Here is a 20,727-nt window from a genome sequence, read left to right on the forward strand (position 1 = left end):
TCTACGGAAGGTTTTTGGAGTATGATAATTTCATCAATATTTAAACATTATTCAGCCGGTCATATCCGCGGTGATTCGACTGTCTTCATTGTTTGGCTGCTGGCTGACTGTATTAGACAATGGTCACATTTTGTCTCTACCTCCCAGCAGATAGGGGGAAATGATTAAAGCTAATGGATGAAATGATTCAAATTCAATTCTTTTTCCTTCAATTATAGAAAGTTTGTAACGTTTCGGGAAATTTGCTGGAATTCCTGCCGAACACACTCTGTGTCTTCTGGAAGAATTATCTTAAAGAAGCAAATTTTTCTGACAATTTACTGAAGGAAGTACCAGCAAACATCTTTGAGCTGAAGGTATCTGTGGGCAACTTTTGGGATTTGTTTTTTTGTACATTAGACTGGTGGCTATTTCACACGGAAATTTCCAGTGGATTTCTCCACAGCTTTGACATGTCCATCCGATGACTATATTGACCTGGATAAAGGAGTAGAGAATTCTGTATAAATATTTGCACAGTAAGAAGTCTCACAACACCAGGTTAAAGTCCAACAGGTTTATTTTTTGCAAAAGCCTCTAGCTTTCGGAGCGCTGTTCCTTCGTCAGGTGAGTGGGAGTTCTGTTCACAAACAGGGTATATAAAGACACAAACTCAATTTACAAAATAATGATTGGAATGCAAGTCTTACAGATAATCAATCTTAAAGTACAGACAGTGTGAGTGGAGAGAGGGTTAAGCACAGGTTAAAGAGATGTGAATTGTCTCCAGGCAGGACAGTTAAATGAGATTTTGCAAGTCCAGGCGAGTCGGGGTTACAGACAGTGCGACATGAACCCAAGATCCTGGTTGAGGCCGTCCTCGTGTGCAGAACTTGGCTGTCGTGTGTCGTGAAGGCCGCCTTGAAGAACACTCACCCAAAAATCAGAGGCCGAATGCCCGTGACTGCTGAAGTGTTCGCCAACAGGAAGGGAACAGTCTTGCCTGGTGATTGTCGAGTGATGTTCATTCATCCGTTGTCGTAGCGTCTGCATGGTCTCCCCAGTGTACCATGCTTCGGGACATCCTTTCCTGCAGCGTATCAGGTAGACAATGTTGGCTGAGTTGTAAGAGTATGTACCGTGTACCTGGTGGCTGGTATTCTCACGTGAGATGATGCCATCTGTGTTGATGATCCAGCACATCTTGCAGATGTTGCTATGGCAGGGTTGTGTGCTGAGGTGACTGTCCTTGATAGAGATGTGTGTGCTCAAGAATGCAACCGATTCTGGACAGTAGTCCATGGTGAGTCTGATGGTGGGATGGAACTTGTTGATGTTGTCATATAGTTGTTTCAGTGATTGTTCACCATGAGTCCAAAGGAAGAAAATGTCATCGATGTATCTAGTGTATAGCATCAGTTGAAGGTCCTGTGCAATGAAGAAGTCTTGTTCGAACACAGACCACACTGAGGGACTTTGCCGTCGCACCTCTCTCACACTCCTCAACCACCTCATACACCAGCTCGACAGCAAACGCCGCATCCTGGAAACCAAGATAGAGTCCATATTCTCAACTTGCACTTAGGACGCAGACCAGCTGCAAAACTCTGCCCAGCCGATAAGACAAAGGAACTACACCATCTACATGCTCACCAAGAACAGGAAACTTGAGAAACTCGGCATCACCACCAGCAGCAACCAAGCCTCCCCCGGTACCACAGTAGAGAACAGCATGACCACAGGGAGTCTATTGTCAACTTGTCGGACTACACACTTCAACCAGATGAAATCGAAGTTCTCAGCTGAGGGCTCAATTTCTGCCCCACCACCAAAATAGACCCCATCAGTCTCGCAGCGGACACAGAGGAATTCATCAGACGAATGAGGCTGCGGGAGTTCTTCCACAAACCCCAAGAGGCCAGCAACGAACACAATGAGACAGCCGATGAACTGGAACAGCTGACAGAGAGATCTGCAGTGCAGCAACCAAAGAGGAAAGAGTCCAATTGTCTCCTCCGGAAAGCCGCTGCCCTCGACTGGACTTGTATGCCCAAGCCATCAGGAGATGCATTAACACCAGATTCATCAGCCGCACTCACAAGACAGCCCCGAACATCACCCAAGCACAACGCAACGCCATCCACGCTCTCAAGACCAACCGCAACACTGTCATCAAACCAGCAAAGGAGGGGCCATCGTCACACTGAACAGAACGGATTACTGCAAAGAAGTGTACCAACAACTGAATAATGAGGAACACTACAGACAGTTACCCGCAGATCTGACCAAAGAAAACACCCGTCAACTCAACAATCTGATCAAGACCTTTGACCTGAACCTTCAGAACACCCTCCGTGTCCCGTCCCACATACTCCTAGCATTGAAGATCTCTACTGCCTCCCAAAGATACACGAGGCAAACATACCCAGCCGTCCCATCATATCGGGCAATGGGACTCTGTGCGAGAACCTCTCCGGCTACATCAAGGGCATCCTGGAACCCATTGTACAAAGAACCCCCAGCTTTTGTCGTGACACTACAGACTTCCTATGGAAACTCAGCACACACGGAGCAGTTGAACCAGGGACACTCCTCGTCACAATGGATGTCTCAGTGCTCTACACCAACATCCCCCACAACGATGGCATTGCTGCAACTGCCTCAGTACTCAATGTCGACAACTGCCAGTTTCCAGATGCAATTTTAAAACTCATCCACTTCATCCTGGACCACAATGTCTTCACCTTCAACAACCTGTTCTTCATCCAAACACACAGAACAGCCATGGGGACCAAACTCACACCTCAATATGCCGACATCTTCATGCACAGGTTCGAACAAGACTTCTTCACCGTACAGGACCTTCAACCGATGCTATACACTGGATACGTTTTCTTCCTTTGGACTCATGGTGAACAATCACTGAAACAACTATATGATGACATCAACAAGTTCCATCCCACCATCAGACTCACCACAGACTACTCTCCGGAATCGGTTGCATTCTTGGACACACGCATCTCCATTAAGGACGGTCACCTCAGCACCTCACTGTACCGCAAGCCCAGGGATAACCTCACGATGCTTCACTTCTCCAGCTTCCACCCAAAACACGTCAAGGAAGCCATTTTATAACTGATAGTCAAGTTCAGCACACATGAGGACGGCCTCAACCAGGATCTTGGGTTCATGTCACACTATCTGTAATCCCATGACTTGCCTGGGCTTGCAAAGCCTCACTAACTGTCCTGGAGACAATATACATCTCCTTAACCTGTGCTTAATGCTCTCTCCACTCACGTCTGCACCTTTAAGACTTGATTACCTGTAAAGACTCACATTCCAATCATTATTTTGTAAATTGAGTTTGTGTCTTTATATGCCCTGTTTGTGAACAGAACTCCCACTCACCTGATAAAGGGGCAGCACTCCAAAAGTTAGTAGCGTTTGCTACCAAATAAACCTGTTGGACTTTGACCTGGTGTTGTGTTTACCCCAGTCTAACGCCGGCATCCCCACATCATAAATATTTGCAAACAGCCATGCAATGAGAGGCACAGCTAGAAGCAGCAAGTTCCAATGTGAGGGAGTACAAGGCCTTGGGAGAACTGCATTCGATCCAAGGCAGCAAACTGGATTCAGAGAAACTGAGACTTGGAGAGGCAGCAATGTCAATGCTTCAGAAAGATCACACGACCGAAAGGGGTTTATTCTGAGGACTAGTTACATAAAATTGCGATTAGATAGAGGTTAGCTAGGACGGAAGTCAGGAAGCATTTCAGGAGTTTGATAAGTTTTTATTAGGTGAGGATATCGAGGTATTGGGAATGAGTGTGAGCAAATAGGGTCAAGTACAGATCAACTTTGAGTGGCAGAACAAATGGCCTCGTGACTCTGCGTAATCTTTCTGCAAAGTAACAACAGCCAGTTGGGAGGATTCCCAAGGAATGTCTGGAGCTAGAACACTTCATATATTTATTTCTATCTGTAGCCCTTTCTCTGATATTTCTCGGTAATATATTTTCCATTTTGCCATTTCTGTCAGACCACGTCACTGATGGTGTCTGAGCTGAAAGCTCGATTCCTTTAATCTAACACTCTGGCAACATCCCAACCCCACGCCCCCCCGGACCAATGACCCCCAATCCCCCGTTCTGCTCGCAATCCTTAGCTCCTGTTCCCTGTGTATCTCGCTGTGATATTGTATGCAATGTTGGTGTTTGGTGAATGTTCCTGTGTTATCCTGTGCTGCCATCTGGAGCCACAATGACACAAATCATCTTTTAACTGATCTCAGGCCCTGAACTCTCTGAAACTTGCTGGCAATCAGTTACAATCGCTCCCCTCAGTCGACAGATGGCAGTGCTCAAACCTCAAGTCGCTTGATCTCTCTCGAAATCAGCTTGGAAAGTAAGTACAGTCGAAGGAGCATTTAAAGTTTAAAAAGGCTTTTTCCTGTTATGTTCATGTTGCTAAGTTCAACGTCACGTTAAATACTGGCCAGGGAGGGAGTGGAAGGATAACCCACTGCAAACTCTGTAAATCCACGTCAGATCCCGAGGAATGAGGTTACCTCAATACTTGAAGCAGAGCTGGCACCGTGAGAGATGCCAGTGTGCATGACCTGAATGTGACGTGGACCTGCAACCCCCCCTGCCCAGTGGTTGGCTGGAGGCAGCATTGGGAAGAACGGGATTCCTCAGTTTGGATTTTGGTTGTAGGACTCAGAGTGAGAACTGGGCTGAATGCCCGAGAACATCTGCTGCTGGAACAAGTCCCCCTTTGCCCCTCACTCCAGAGAAAATGTAGAAAAATAATTCACTAGTTACCCCACGTGCCCCAAGCCTCACCCTGACCCACCCAGTTGTTGTTCAGCTTTGTCTACTCAGCGCAGTTTCTCCAGTGACACAGGCAGTGTGGGTGGTGGGGGGGGGGGGGGGGGGGGGGTGCTGGTCAGACCACCTTGAACCCACCAGCAGCCCCTGCTGACTGTACCTTTCCCTCACAATTAGTAGCAATATTGTCAAACCAGAATGATGAGTGTGTGAGGGTGACATAAAAGTATGATGGCATAGCAGGCCATTCGGTCCATTGGGTTCATGCTGACTCCCTATACAGCAATCCAATCAGGCCCATTCCTTGGCTCTATCCCAGTAGCTCTGAAAGTTCATTTCCCTCGAGCGTCTATCCAATTTCCCCGATTGTCTCCACTTCCACCTCTCCACAAGGGCAGAGAGTTCCAGGTCAGCATCACTCGGTACTTCAAAAATCTTCCTCACATGGCACAGTGGTTAGCACTGCTGCCTCACAACGTCAGGCACCCGGGTGGATTCCCAGCTTGGATCACTGTCTGTGCGGAGTCTGTACGTTGTCCCCGTATCTACATGGGTTTCTTCCAGATGTTTTGGTTTCTTCCCAAAGTCCAAAAGGCGTGCTGGTTAGGTGCTAAATTCTCCCTCAGTGTAACCCAAACAGGAGTGTGGCAACTAGGGTATTTTCACAATAACTTCATTGCAGTGTTAATGTAAGCCTACTTGTGACACTAAGAAATAAACTTATTTTTATCTGTGACCAGAACTTTAAATCTGGTGTCCTGTAGTGAACAAAGAAAATTACAGCACAGGAACAGGCCCTTCGGCCCTCCAAGCCTGCACCGACCATGCTGCCTGACTTAACTAAAACCCCCTACCCTTCTGGGGACCATATCCCTCTATTCCCATCCTATTCATGTATTTGTCAAGATGCTCCTTAAAAGTCACTGCCGTATCTGCTTCCACTACCTCCCCCGGCAATGAGTTCCAGGCACCCATTACTTTCTGTGCAAAAAAATCTGCCTCGTACATCTTTTCCCCCCTTGCACCTTAAACCTGTGTCCCCTAGTAATTGACTCTTCCACCCTGGGAAAAAGCTTCTGACTGTCCACTCTGTCCATGCCTCTCATAATCTTGTAGACTTCTATCAGGTCTCCCCTCAACTTCCGTCGCTCCAGGGAGAACAAACCAAGTTTCTCCAACCTCTCCCCATTGCTAATGCCCTCCATACCAGGCCACATCCTGGTAAATCTTTTCTGTACCCTCTCCAAAGCCTCCACATCCTTCTGGTAGTGTGATGACTAGAATTGAACACTATACTGCAAGTGTGACCTCACTAAGATTCTATAAAGCTGCAACATGACTTGCCGATTTTTAAACTCAATACCCCAGAAGGCAAGCATGCCGTATGCCTTCTTGACTATCTTATCCACCTTCATTGCCACTTGCAGTGACCTCTGTACCTGTACACCCAGATCCCTTTACCTATCAATACTCTGAAGAGTTCTGCCATTTACTGTATATTTCCTATCTGTATTAGACCTTCCAAAATACATTACCTCACATTTGTTCGGATTAAACTCCATCTGCCATCTCTCCGCCCAAGTCTCCAACTGATCTATATCCTGCTGTATCCTCTGATGGTCCTCATTGCTGTCCGCAAATCCACCAACCTTTGTGTCATCCGCAAACTTACTAATCAAAACAGTTACATTTTCCTGCAAATCATTTATATATATTTACAAACAGCAAAGGTTCCATCACTGATCCCTGAGGAACACCACTTGTCACAGCCCTCCATTCAGAAACACACCCTTTGACTGAGCCAGTTTTATATCCACTTTGCCAGCTCACCTCTGATCCCAAGCGGCTTCATCTTCTGCACCAGTCTGCAATGAGGGACCTTGTTAAAGGCCTTACTGAAGTCCATGTAGACAACATCCACTGCCCTACCCTTATCAATTATCTTCATCACTTCCTCAAAAAAGTCAATCAAGTTCGTGAGACACAGCCTTCCCTTCACAAAACCATGTTGCCTCTCACTAATACGTCCACTTATTCCCAAGTGGGAATAAATCCTGTCTCGAAAAATCTTCTCCAATAATTTCCCTGCTACTGATGTAAGGCTCACCAGCCTGTAATTACCTGGATTATTCTTGCTGTCCTCCTTAAACAAAGGAACAACATTGGCTATTCTCCAATCCCCTGGGACCTCCCCTGTAAGAAGTCTCACAACACCAGGTTAAAGTCCAACCAGGTTACTTGATGGTAATCCCACAAGCTTTCGGAAACGATGTGTGGAAGTTTCTGATCAGAGATTACCATCAAATAAACCTGTTGGACTTTAACCTGGTGTTGTGAGACGTCTTACTGTGTTTACCCCAGTCCAATGCCAGCACCTCCACATCATGACCTCCCCTTTAGCCAGTGAGGATACAAAGGCTCCAGCAATTTCCTCCTATGTCTCTCAGTATTCTGGGGTATATCCCATCTGGACCTGGGGATTTGTCTACCTTAATGTTTCTCAAGAGCCCCAATACCACCTCCTTTTTGATCTCAACATGGCTCAAACTATCTACACATCCTTCCCCAGACTCATCATCCCCCAAGTCCTTCCCTTTGGTGAATACTGATGCAAAATACTCATTTAATACCTCTCCCATTTCCTCTGGCTCCATGTGTAGATTCCCTCCCTTGTCCTTGACAGGGCCAGTCCTCTCCCTGGCTACCCTCTTGCTCTTTTATATATGTATAAAAAGCCTTGGGATTTCCCTTAATCCTGCTGGCCAACTCCTTTCTTAGGTTTCTTTCTACCTTTCTTGTATTCCACACTTCCTTCTGCTTGTACGATCAGCCAATGGGAACAGCTTTTTCTTATTTACCTTATCTAAACCTGTCCCAGTCTTGCCCACCTCAATCAGGTCTCTCCTCAATCTCCTTTGCTCCTAGGAGAACAACCCCCAACCTCTCCAACTCATGGAACTGAAATCCCTCTCTGGCCCATTCTGATGAACCACTGTACCCTCTCGAAGACCCTGACGTAACTTTCTGAAGGTATGGGTGCAGTTCCTGCCCCACTGGTGTTAATGATAAAGCCCCTCCCCACTGTCCTGCCAGCTAGCTTGCGGCTGTTTAACAGCCCCCGGTCACTGTGGTCCAGTGAGGGGGCAGACAGGTGGAATCTAATTCAAAAGTGTGCATGGTGATGCATTTTGGCAGCAGAGTCAATGGGGACTGTGTCCAGTCTCCACTGGAGATCATCATTGGACTGGCTACTGAGTAAATGTGGAGGGGGCAGCTCGGGTATTGCCGCAGAGGGCTGCCAGGCCTGGGCTAGTACAGCAGGAAGGGTGGATTGGCCTGAGAGGGCAGGGAAACATGAGCTGGGCGGGGGGGGGGGGGGGGGGCGCGGGTGGAGGATGGGGCGTGCAGTGATGTGTGTGCCAGGGCTGCAGGTTGTTGAGTGAGAGCTCACTACCTTTCCTGGAGTTAATGACTGTGTTTTCCTCCCATTTACAGAAGTGAAGAAAGCAGCAGAACGCGAAAAGTCAGTTTTTTTACAACTCGCCAAAAGAAGAGTTCTGACACAGGTAAAGAATCTGTCGATAACCAGACAGGACTGCAAAAGATGGCCCTTCAGCCCTCACTGAACGTGGACCCCACTTCAATTTAATGCAGTCCAATTTACCCATTTTGAATTCTGACTTTTCCAGTATTTACAAAAATTGAATCATTTGTGGTCAAGCATCATATTATTTTTTATAAAACGTGTGCTTGTGTTATGGCTGTTGCTGACTAGATTAGCATTTATTTGTCATTCCTGATTGCCCCTTGAGCTGACCTGCTGCAGTCCATGTGATGTAGGTGCACCCACAGTGCTGTTAGGGAGGGAGTTACAGGATTTTGACCCAGCGACAGTGAAGGAACGGTGATAAATTTCCAAGTCAGGATAGCGAGTGACTTGGAGATGAACTTGCAGGAGGTGATGTTCCCATGTATCTGCTACCCTTGTCCCTCTGGACAATCGAGACCACAGGTTCGGAAGGTGCTGCCGAAGGAGCCTTGGTGAGTTGCTGCTGTGAGATAGAAAGCAGCTTTAGACTCCCACTTTAAGAGGGATATAGCAACCTGGTAGAAGGTGTGACCCAGATTGATCTGAATGATGATGTGTGCTCTGGGTTACGAGTAGAAGCAAATGTGAGTGGATAGTGGGAGTTTTGACGGGGCTGCTCAGATTGATGTTGGAAGGAAAATAGATAAACATAATCACCAACAGGGATTAGGCACAAACCATGACCTTAAGATAAGGACTTAGAATAGATCAGGAGATATTAGAAGAAGCGTTTTTTGCAGAGAATATTATCATCTACATCTTGGGGGTTCTAACTGTGTACATCATTCACGCTGCTGCCACTGTGTCGATGGTGGAGAGAGTTGAAGATGGTCAATGTGGTGCCAATCAAGCGGGGTTGCTTTGTCCTGGATGGTGCCAAGCTTCTTGAGTGCTGTTGGAGTTTTCACCCATCCAGACAAGTGGGGAGTATTCCACCACACTGCTGGTGCCTTGTACATGGTGAACAGGCTTTAGGGAGACAGGAGATGAGTTGTTTGCCGCAGAACTGGTCTTGTGGCCACAGTATTTATCTGGCTAGTCCCAGTTCGATTTCTGGTCAATGGTAACCCCCAGGATGTTGATGAAGGTAACACAGTCTCTGAATGAATGGTAACAACAGAGTGTTATTAAACAGAGAAACATGGAATCTTTCTTATATTTTCAGCTTCCCCAGTTGAATTCCCGCAGTTCCTTGGTGAGTGCTTGGAAGTTCTGCATCTGGACAATAATTTTCTTGATTCGGTCCCTCAGTCGGTGTGCTGGCTACGAACACTCTCTGAGCTCTACCTTTCAAAGTAAGTCAGTTCCTTGTTTATATTAAACTCTGGAGTATGGCATTACCTTGGACTCCTATGGTGATGGCAGCGTGCTACATTCAATTAAATACTGAGGCCAAATTGTTAAAAGTTTACTTTCTAGAAAATATTACCATCCAATTAATGCCTCTTCGAGGCTCCCCTGCCTGAGTCCTTGTAGCGGAATGGGAAAAGGGCATGATTTGGTCCCCAGTTCCAGTTTGGACTTCTGTATTCTGTCTATATCTCAGGATTAAGAAAGACAAAATAAACAAAAGAATTTGCATTTAAATGGCACTTTAACACATAATGAAATGTCACATAGTACGTCACAGAGTGTTATCAGACACGTTGGACATCAGAACTGACTCCACAATCAATGCGACACTTGCACAGTGCAAATTCTATCTGCCTAAGTAGTTAACCCTTTCCTGTCTCTCCAGCAACCCTGGGATCCGGGAACTCCCGGCTGAGCTTGGTCAGCTGGCTAGCCTGTGGCAGCTGGATATTGAGCAACTAAACATCTCCAATGTGTCCCCAGAGGTCAGGAATGAAGGTAAATTGAGCTTTTCTCATTACTTCAATGATTTTCAAACTAAGCTTGATGTGATTTTATATTAAGGCATTGGGAGAGTGGGCGACTGAGGTGTTTGTACAGATTGGAACAGGAGGAGACTAGTTAGCTCTTGGAGACTGTTTCACCAATCAGTAAGAGCTTTCTTTTTCCATATTCTTCAATACACTTGGTAAACAAATATTTATCAATCTGTAACTTAAAATTAAAGACAACAAATTGCACTTGTACTGTGTGTTTTACAACAAAAAAATGTCTCAAGTTGCTTTGCTGGAACATTATAAAACATCATTTGATACTGAATCATATTTGGTCAAATGCTTAGTCATAGTGGTCAAGTTGAAGGAGTGTCTCAGAGAGCGAGATGGACAAGTTTAATGAGGGTATTATAGAGCTCAGGGAGTGAGGATGTGTCCGGCATAAGGCATTTTATTAATACAGATGTGGTATTGATGAACCATCCTTGCTGCAGAGAAAGCCATCCGTAAAAAAAAGGCACAAATGAAATTGGACATGGACCATAAGAAATAGGCCATTCGGCCCACTGAGTCTGCTTCACCATTCAATGAGATTACCACAGATCTGATGTTAGAGTGGATTCCCCACTGCAGGGAACGTGAGCGTGAAGACTTTCTTATTTCTCTTAGTCACATGTTTGTGGGTCAGTATAAAAATAACACATTTTTACAGGGTGAAGATCTGTTTTGAAACCACCTAAAGAAGTGAGTGATATAGAAGGGAAATTGTGGAAACTTAGCAAATGTCTCTGTGGATAGAACTTTGGGGTGTTTTTATTAATAGCAGCAATCATCGTCTGGTGAGAATTTTGGGGAAGTGATGGGGGAGGTGGGGTGGAGGGCCAACTGGGTCCCAGGACAGGTTAGTCCGCCGAGGGGGGAGCGCTCGATCCAGTCAGGGGAGGCGGTGGGGCTGTTTCCAGTGAGGGGAGGAGGTGGAGGCTGTTTCCAGTGAGGGGAGGAGGTGGAGGCTGTTTCCAGTGAGGGGAGGAGGTGGAGGCTGTTTCCAGTGAGGGGAGGAGGTGGAGGCTGTTTCCAGTGAGGGCACTAAGCCCTCACCATCCTGGAAATTCTGGTTTAGATTTTACCAACTAAACAATCAAAATAATTTAAATACAATTCTGGGAATTGTCACAATGCAAGGTTTGTGAATGAAGGAGTACCTGTTGCTATGGTAATGCAGTGAGATTATGAACAATGTTTGGTTTGGGGGAATTATTTCACTCTAATAATGAAACATAGATCAGCAGCTGATCTGAATCAAGTCTGAGCTCTCTGTCTGAAACGAAACATCAATGCTGTGTTGTAAATGACCTTTCCACAGGGCCCTCGGCAGTGCTGGCCTATCTAAGAGCACAGCTACGCAAAGCTGAGCCCTGCAAGCTGCTGAAGATGATCATTGTTGGGCCTCCACGTCAAGGCAAGTCCGCTCTGCTGGAGACCCTGCAGTCTGGGAAGGCCACACACAACATGTACAAAGAAAGTAGCATCCAGACCTCCAGCTGGGAGCTCCTGCGACCTGCCACAATCAAGGCGAAGGTACTAACAGTATCTCCAATTTGTGTTTCTAGATTGTGGCGGTGTTACAATACAGAGGATGATATTATTGCGAAAGATCACAGTGGGTGCGAAGTGGATCATTACTGGGAGTCTCTCAGATCGAGAATCCTGCGATGCCTCCACTGCTGATCCTTTCAGAGAATTCAGGAAACCAACTCACTTTGCTGATTTCAGCAGGGGAGTGTCACTGGGCAAACTGGCTGGCTGTGGGCTAAGGGAGAATGCTTATTCTCACACCGAGAGAAACAGATTGATCCCAGAGCTACAACATTAACTCTGTTTCTGTCTCTGCAGATGCTCCCAGACCTGCTGAGTATTTCCAGCATTTTCTAATTTAATTTCAACTTCTAATAAATAGGGTGGGTGAGAGAAGGAAAGAGAGTTAAAGGAGGTTGAGGGGTGACCTTATAGAGGTCTATAAAATAATGAGGCATAGACAAGGTAGACAGTCAATATCTTTTCCCAACAATAGGGGAGTCTAAAACGAGAGGGCTTGGGTTTAAGGTGCGAGGGGAGAGATACAAAAATGTCCAGAGGGACAATTTTTTTCACACAGAGGGTGGTGAGTGTCTGGAACAAGCTGCCAGAGGTAGTAGTGGAGGCAGGTACGATTTTATCTTTTAAAAAGCATTTAGGTAGTTATATGAGTATGATGGGTATAGAGGGATATGGGCCAAATGCAGGCAATTGGGATTAGCTTAGGGGTTTTTAAAAAAAAATAAGGGTGGCATGGATAAGTTAGGCCGACGGGCCTGTTTCCATGCTGTAAACCTCTATGACCATATGACTCTATAAATATTGGACTGGACAGGCAGGTGAGATTAGGATATAGCTTGTGTGGATGGTAAATGCCGCACAGCCTAGTTAGATTAAAAGGCCTGTTTGATTTGTATCAGCCCCCTTTATAGAGGTTTATGTCTGAGTGCTCGTTGCCTCAATTCCAAGTCCTTATCAGCTATGATAATCCACACACCCTCACCCAGATCCTGGCAATATGATCTGCTCCTCTGCATCACCCTAGATTCTGGTATTCAGCCAGATTGATGCATTGGAGACAGGAAAACCCAGCTGGTTATAACACCATAGCCCCACTTGGCACATCAGAACATTTATAGGGAGGGGTGGAATGGAGAGTCAGAACTCCTCTCTGTCCCAGCGCCCAAATCTTTCAGCTATTAGGCCAATTCACAGTCCAGTTTTCCCTCTGTTCGCAATGTAATTTATCATTGATTTGTGTTGTATTATTTAATGTTACATTAAGGTCAAACCAGCCCTTGGAGCAGGGGGAATTAACTTGCATATTGACTGGCCTTCATTTTATCATTAATATTGAACTGATGATTGGGCACATTTCCTGTTTAATTGTAGATTCATGGATCGCACAAGAAGATTATTTAACCTATCAGGCCAGCGACAACTCTTAAAGCAAAACAACTGGTCCCATTCCCTTGATCCTTTTCCATAGACCCTGGAAAGTTTTCCTGTTTAAATATTTATCCAATTTCTTTTTGAAAGTTTAGGTGGAAAGCAGTTCCTTCTGGATCACAACAACTTAGGATAAAAATGCTTCATCTTCCCTTTGGTTTATCTTCAACCTGTGTCCCTCTGGTTATTGATTCTCCTGACCCTAAAACCCTCCTGATTTACTTTACCAAAAGCTTTCAGGGTTTTGGATACCCCTCATCAACCATCTCTACTATTAGAAGGGAAACCAAGGAGGTTGCGTGATTTTATTTGCCAAGTCTTGTTTAAACACTTGGCCTCCTTTAAGGCCAAGTGTTTAAAAGAGGCCAAGTGTTTAAACAAGGCTTGGCAAATAAAATCACACACCTCCTTAAACACTAGGAGCCAGCAGGGATGTGGCAGTGGGAAGGAGGGTGAGCACAGTGACTGCCAACACATAAAGGTCAGGCAGTCCATGGCCAACTTACTGGCGTCCTGTTAACTGGGAGACAGGAGGAGTAGGGGAGGGGACTCTGAGGCAGATGAGGTTCTGATTTCCTGGGAATCCCTGAGGAACATTCCTGTTCCACCTGCCCAAACTGAGGAAAGTTTTAGATAACAGGAAGCATCATTTCTGTCATTCAGTCTCTGCCAAGTGGGAGAGTGATGGGGGGGGAGAGTGACGGCAGTGACGGGGGGGGGGAGAATGACGGGGGGGGAGAGTGACGGCGGTGACGGGGGGGGAGAGTGACGGCGGTGACGGGGGGAGGGGAGAGTGACGGGGGGGGAGAGTGACGGCGGTGATGGGGGGGAGAGTGACGGCGGTGATGGGGGGGGGAGGGTGACGGGGGGGAGAGTGACGGCGGTGATGGGGGGGGGAGAGTGACGGCGGTGATGGGGGGGGGAGAGTGACGGGGGGGGAGAGTGACGGCGGTGATGGGGGGGGGAGAGTGACGGCGGTGATGGGGGGGGGAGAGTGACGGTGGGGGGAGAGTGACGGCAGTGACGGGGGGGAGAGTGACGATGGGGGGAGAGTGACGGCAGTGACGGGGGGGAGAGTGACGGTGGGGGGAGAGTGACGGCAGTGACGGGGGGGGGAGAGTGACGGCAGTGACGGGGGGGGGAGAGTGACGGCAGTGACGGTGGGGGGAGAGTGACGGCAGTGACGGGGGGGGGGAGAGTGACGGCAGTGACGGGGGGGGGGGAGAGTGACGGCAGTGACGGTGGGGGGAGAGTGACGGCAGTGACGGGGGGGGGAGAGTGACGGCAGTGACGGGGGGGAGAGTGACGGGGGGGGAGAGTGACGGCAGTGACGGGGGGGGGAGAGTGACAGCAGTGACGGGGGGGAGGGTGACGGCGGGGGTGGGGGATGGTGATGGGTGGGGGAGTGAGTTTCCCCAGTCCAGCCTCATTGAAATCATTAAACGTTTATAAATTCACTGGGCCTCAGCTCGGTTCAGGCGGTCTCCCACCTGTCTGCGGATCGCTGCAGCTTTATATTCAGAGAGTTGGGATCTGATCAACATCTGCATTTTAACTGCAATCCTCCCCGTCTCACCCGCTCCCCCCCCCCGTCTCCCCGTCTCCACCATTGGGCTGGGGTTAAAGTTCACCCCCAGCGCTGCAGTGTTTTGTCCAAAACAACAACATTTGAAAATATCCAATGGGAAGAGAACGAGGGAAGTGATTTTCATGTTGCAAAAATACAAATATGTCCAACAATCAGAACATTTACTCCCTCAGAAACACCTTGGGTTACAACCCCCAAACCTGACCCTCCAGCAGGGGAGGTACACGTCATTCCTTTGTATCCCATTGAATCTCTCAATGCCAGAGGAGGATATTTAACCAACCGTGTGAAAAATCTACCAATCCCTCACCAGGCTCCTGACAGCCACATAGCCGAAAGGACAGCAGGACTAGAGGGCACAGCCTCAAAATGGGGGGGGGAGCGATTTAGAACGGAGTTGAGGAGGAACTTCTTCACGCAAAGGGTGGTGAATCTCTGGAATTCTCTGCCCGTTGAAGAGGTGGAAGCTACTCACTGAATATATTTAAGACGCGGATAGATAGGTTTCCGATAGCCAAGGGAATTAAGGGGAGAAAGCGGGAAAGTGGAACTGATCCACTTCAGATCAGCCATGATCTTATTGAATGGCGGGGCAGGCTCGAAGGGCTAGATGGCCTACTCCTGCTCCTAGTTCTTATGTTCTTACAGCAAATTAATTAGAACAAATTTCCACTTTCATGTTGATAATAAAGTTCTTTTCTATTCTCAGATTACAGATAATGGAAGATCATAGGTTTGAGGTGTGAGGGGTAAGGTTTAAAGGAGGTGTACAAGCCAGGTTTTTTACACAGAGGGTGGTTGGTGCCTGGAACTCACTGTCGGGGGTGGTGGTGGTGGAAGCAGACCTGACAGTGAGTTTTAAGGAGCGTCTTGATAAATACGCAAACAGGATGGGAATAGAGGGATATGGTCCCCGGAAGGGTCGGGGGTTTTAGTTAAGCCGGGCACCGTGCAGGCTTGGGGGGCCGAAGGGCCTGTTCCTGTGCTGTAATTTTCTTTGTTCTAAGTGTTTTTATTCTTCTTTGTACAGGTTGATTCAGTTGTGTTTAATGTGTGGGATGTGGGAGGAGCTGCCAGGATGTCGACAGTGAATCAGTGTTTTTTCACTGATAAAGCTCTCTACGTGGTGGTCTGGAACCTCGCTCTCGGAGAGGAAGCTGTCGCAAACCTGCAGTCTTGGCTACTGAACATTGAGGTAGGAAATGGGCACAGCCAGACTGAGGGGCTCATCCTGCCAAGCACTAAACTCTTCAAACCTCCTCTTAGAGAGAGATCCAATAGCAAGATTGTTCTTTAACAGTAATCAGAATCAGTTCATAGAATCATAGAATCCCTACAGGGCAGAAGGAGGCCATTCAGCCCATCGAGTCAGCACCGACCACAACCCCACCCAGGCCCTATCCCCATAACCCAATACATTTATCCTAGCTAGTTCTCCTGACACTAAGGGGCAATTTAGCGTGCCCAATCCACCTAACCCGCACATCTTTGGAATGTGGGAGGAAACTGGAGCACCTGGAGGAAACCCATGCAGATATGGGGAGAATGTGCAAACTCCACACAGACAGTGAGCCAAGCTAGGAATTGAACCCAGTGCGTGGTACTGTGAGGCAGCAGTGCTAACCACTGTGCCACCAGTTAATGAACAAAACTGGATCATTAATTTAGCATACCATAAGATCACAACAAATAAGAACAGAATTAGACCATTCGGCCCATCATGGGGTACATGTTCAAAGCTCTTTAAAAGTGGAGGGACAGATGGATAGAATGGTGAAGAAGGCATTCAACATGCTTGGTTTCATTGGTCAGAACATTGAAAACATGAGTTGGGACGTCTTGTTGAAGTTGTACAAGATGTTAGTAAGGCCATACTTGGAATACTGTGTACAGTTCACCCTATTATAGAAAGGATATTATTAAACTAGAAAGTGTGCAGAAGAGATTTACTAGGATGCTACCAGGACTTAAGGGTTTGAGTTATAAGGAGAGGCTGGATAGACTGGGACTTTTTTCTCTGGACTGTAGAAGGATGTGGGATGATCTCATAGAGGTCCATAAAATACCTCAGGGGCATAGGTCAGCTAGATGGTCAATATCTTTTCCCAAAGGTCGGACACTCTAAAACGAGAGGGCATAGGGTTTAAGGGGAGAGGGTGGAGGTACAAAAGTGTCCAAGGGGCAATTTTTTCACACAGAGGGTGGTGAGTGTCTGGAACAAGCTGCCAGAGGGAGTAGTAGAGGTGGGTACAATTTTGTCTTCTGAAAAGCATTTAGGTAGTTACATGGGTAAAATGGTTATAGAGGGATATGGGCCAAATGCGGGCAATTGGGATTAGCTTCAGGGTTTTAAAAACTAAAGGGTGGCATGGACAAGTTGAGCCATTTTCTATATTGTAAACCTCTATAACTCTAAACAAAGTTGCAAACGAGTTATTCATTCCAGTTTTTCTCTGTACAATACGATGTAAACCATACAATTTGAACATGGTTCATCCAGGAAAGCTAGAAACCAAAGCTCACGATGACTTGACAGGGATCTTGAAGGGCAATAATCTCCAAAGCCACTGATCATTGTGGAACAGTTCAGGTTCCTCCAAAGGCATCAAGTGGAAGGTGAAAGATTTACACAGTTTTTGTCAACCTTAAAAAGGCTGGCTCAACATTGTGAGTTTGGTGAGTCATTAGAAGATACTCTTTGAGATTGCCTAGTTTGTGGTCTCCAGTGAAGCTATCTAAAGAAGATCGCTTACTGAACATGCTTTACTTTAAAGACATCAGTAGAAATCGTAATGTCAATGGAACTGGCTGCTAAAGAGGCTTCACAATTTGGTACAGGAATGAAGGTGTGCAAGTTGGGAACTGCCCATAAGTCAAAACAGCAACAAGTATGTCACAAATGTGCCAAAATGGGCCTTTCAGCGAGTGAACACTGGGGCAAGGATAGTCAATGCAAAAATGGGTCATATTGCAAAAGCTTATTGAGAACCATAGAATCCGTGCAGTGTAGAAGGAGGCGATCCAGGAGTGTGCACCGACTCTCTGAAAGGGCATCTTACCCAGGCAACCCCACTCATCCCCAAAACCCCACGCATTTACTATGGCTAATCCCCTTAACCATCATTGGACACTAAAATGCAATTTATCATGGCCGATCCACCAAATCTGCACATGTTTAGACTGTAGGAGGAAACTGGAGCATCCGGAGGGAACCCACGCAGACACAGGATGAATGTGCAAACTCCACACAAGGCTGGAATCGAAAGACGGGTCCCTGGTGTTGAGGCAGCCAATTTTTGCACGACTATTCTTGCTAACCACCATGCCCCCAAAACACCGAGAATATTCAGAAGCAGAAGAACAAATTGAATTCTGCAAAACAAAAATTATGACATAGAAGAAAGTAATTATGACGGTGAAGAAAAGAATGTCCAGAAATATAAAGAGTTCCAACTGAATGTCTTCTCCATACAGGGTGAATCTCACACATTCTGGGTGATTTTGAAGTTAAATGGACATCTGTTAGGATAGTTGTTTACACTGATGCTGCTGTAGCTTTAATTCCTGAGACTAGATACCAATAAAGGCTGAAATATCTTCCTTTACAAAGAGCTGATGTGATTTTAAGGATATACGTGGAAGAGACTGTGCTGTTAAAAGGTTACACCATGATAAACATAAGAGTTGAATGGACAGAAAGCGGAGTTGCCTCTTCACATGGTCTGTGGTAATTTTCCAACTCTCTTTGGGAGATCATGGTTGGTGAAGATGAAGCTTAACTGGAGCACTGTAGCAGACTGGTCAATGACAAAACAGAAACAGACCTACAGTGGGTTCTGGATTGTTTTCAGAGTGTTTTCAAAGAGACACTTGCCTCAATGTTGGGAGTTCAAGTAAAACTCACAATAAAGCCAAATAGTCAACCAAAATATCTCAAAGCAAGAGCAGTGCGATGTGCAATTTATCCCAAGGTCAAAGAAGAATTAGTATGACTTACAAGACTGACTGGGCTACCTCCATTGTACCTGTCATGAAACCAGATGTTTCAGTTGGTATTTGTGGTGATTTTTAAACAACCATAAATCCAGTGTTTGTGTGCTGAACAATATCCACTTCCTTTCATTGAAGATTTGTTCGCTGGGTTATCAGGTGGGCAGAAATTCAGCAAGATTTATCTTTCATAAGCATACTTACAGGTAAATGTAGAGGTAAATCAATCATAACCATTAGTTAGCATTGTTACTCATAACAATCTTTTTCATTATAAAGCGTTATCTTTTGGAATAACATCTGCACCAGTGCTATTCCAGAGATCGATGGATCAGATTTTAAGGGGTCTCTCTGGTGTACGCACTCTAATCTGCAGCAATTTTTTTCTTATCTCTCATACCCCTCATCCAGCACCCCTGTATCTCTACGTGACTAACACAGCCTTGGCCACGAACACTGCGGATACAGAAATTCACTGGCACCTTTTTCTGATCAAGATTTACGACAGCACTAAGAATCTCCCCCCTTTTTCATTTTGATGGAACCAGCGTGCACTTCTCCACTACACGATTAACATTCAGGGCTATGGGCCAAGTGCTGACAGATGGGATTAGGTGGGAGGTCAGGTGTTTCTAATGTGTCGGTGTGGACTCGATGGGCCGAAGGGCCTCTGTCTGATTCGATGATTCTTTTAGCTCTCAGTCAATGAGCTCTGTTTCTTCAGTGAGCTCTGTGACTGTCCATGAAGTTCATTTAACTCAATAACATCCTGCTGCATAACCCCTTGTACATGTTTCTGACACAGTGTGAGGATCCATGTGTCATCGACAACATTCTGCAAGTGGAAAATATTCCTAAACTTGGCTTCCTCATGAAGTTAGTTGAGGCCCATCAGTTTCCAACGGCTAACAATCCAGATACCGTGTGTGTCTGTTTGACTGCCTCTCTTTTTGGGTATATGTGCGTGCCCCTACCTGTCTTTGTGTCTCTCATGGTCGTTCTCTCTCTCAATCAATCTCTGGCTCTCTGACTTTCACTCCCTCTCTCTCTCCCCACCCCCGTCTTTCTTTCTCCCACTCTTCCTCTCTCTCTCTGTACTTCCCTTTCTTTCCTCCTCCCTTCACTTTCCCCGTTATCTCTGTCTCTCTCTTCTTCGTCCTCCCTCTCTCCCTTCTCCCTCTCTCCATTCTTTCTCTTTCTCTCTCCCTATCTCTCTCTCTCTCTCTCTCACTCCCTTTCTCTCTCCCTCTCTTATTCTCTCCCTCTGTCTCTCACTCCCTCCTCTCTTCCTTCCACTCTGCCCCCACCCTTGCCTCCCCCTGTCTCTCTGGTTCTCTATCTCTGTCTTGCTCCCTCTCTTTTAATTCCACATGATCTTTACACAGATGGATTCTTGCTTTTTCAGCTTTCTGGGAAATATTGTTTAATAAATACAAAAAATGAACCAATTGAACCAGAAGTGGGCTTGCAAAGATATTTTGTTGTGTTCTGTTTCAGGCGAAATCTCCGAATGCTACAGTGATTGTTGTTGGAACCCACCTGGATTTAATTGATACCAAGTTCCGCACAGAGAGAATAGCGACACTCCGAGCCTATGTCCTGGCGCTGTGCCGCTCTCCATCTGGCCCCCGAGCGACAGGTTATCCTGACATCAGCTGCCGGAATTTACAGTGAGTGTCCATTCAGGGAGTTTGATGTTTGGTCAGCTGTGTAATCTTCAACGCTTTTCCATTCCAGATGTTTCCTTCCCCTTACACTGTTGAGAAGCAGTAAGTAGAGATGTGTAAATACAGATGTTGTAAATGTTTGCCAGTACCAGGATTCAGTACCGGGATATCCGTCACTCTGTCTCTCTCTCAGTGAGATGGGGCCCGA

The 20,727-nt window shown here is 46.5% G+C and overlaps 1 protein-coding gene across 2 annotated transcripts in view; it reads left to right on the forward strand.

The window, feature by feature from the left end:
* The window catches only part of lrrk1 (leucine-rich repeat kinase 1), a 155,498-nt gene that overhangs the window by 72,220 nt on the left and 62,551 nt on the right, over nt 1-20,727 (forward strand). For both annotated transcript variants that reach the window (XM_080214094.1, XM_080214095.1), the window contains 8 exons: nt 219-356; nt 4,277-4,389; nt 8,310-8,380; nt 9,569-9,698; nt 10,142-10,254; nt 11,614-11,828; nt 15,893-16,057; nt 20,350-20,522. In XM_080214094.1, the coding sequence (XP_080070220.1) occupies nt 219-356; nt 4,277-4,389; nt 8,310-8,380; nt 9,569-9,698; nt 10,142-10,254; nt 11,614-11,828; nt 15,893-16,057; nt 20,350-20,522 (1,118 nt within the window). The remainder of the gene's footprint in view (nt 1-218; nt 357-4,276; nt 4,390-8,309; nt 8,381-9,568; nt 9,699-10,141; nt 10,255-11,613; nt 11,829-15,892; nt 16,058-20,349; nt 20,523-20,727) is intronic.

Source organism: Carcharhinus amblyrhynchos, chromosome 28 (assembly GCF_965287045.1).
Source record: "Carcharhinus amblyrhynchos chromosome 28, sCarAmb.v2.hapA, whole genome shotgun sequence".
Taxonomy (NCBI): domain Eukaryota; kingdom Metazoa; phylum Chordata; class Chondrichthyes; order Carcharhiniformes; family Carcharhinidae; genus Carcharhinus; species Carcharhinus amblyrhynchos.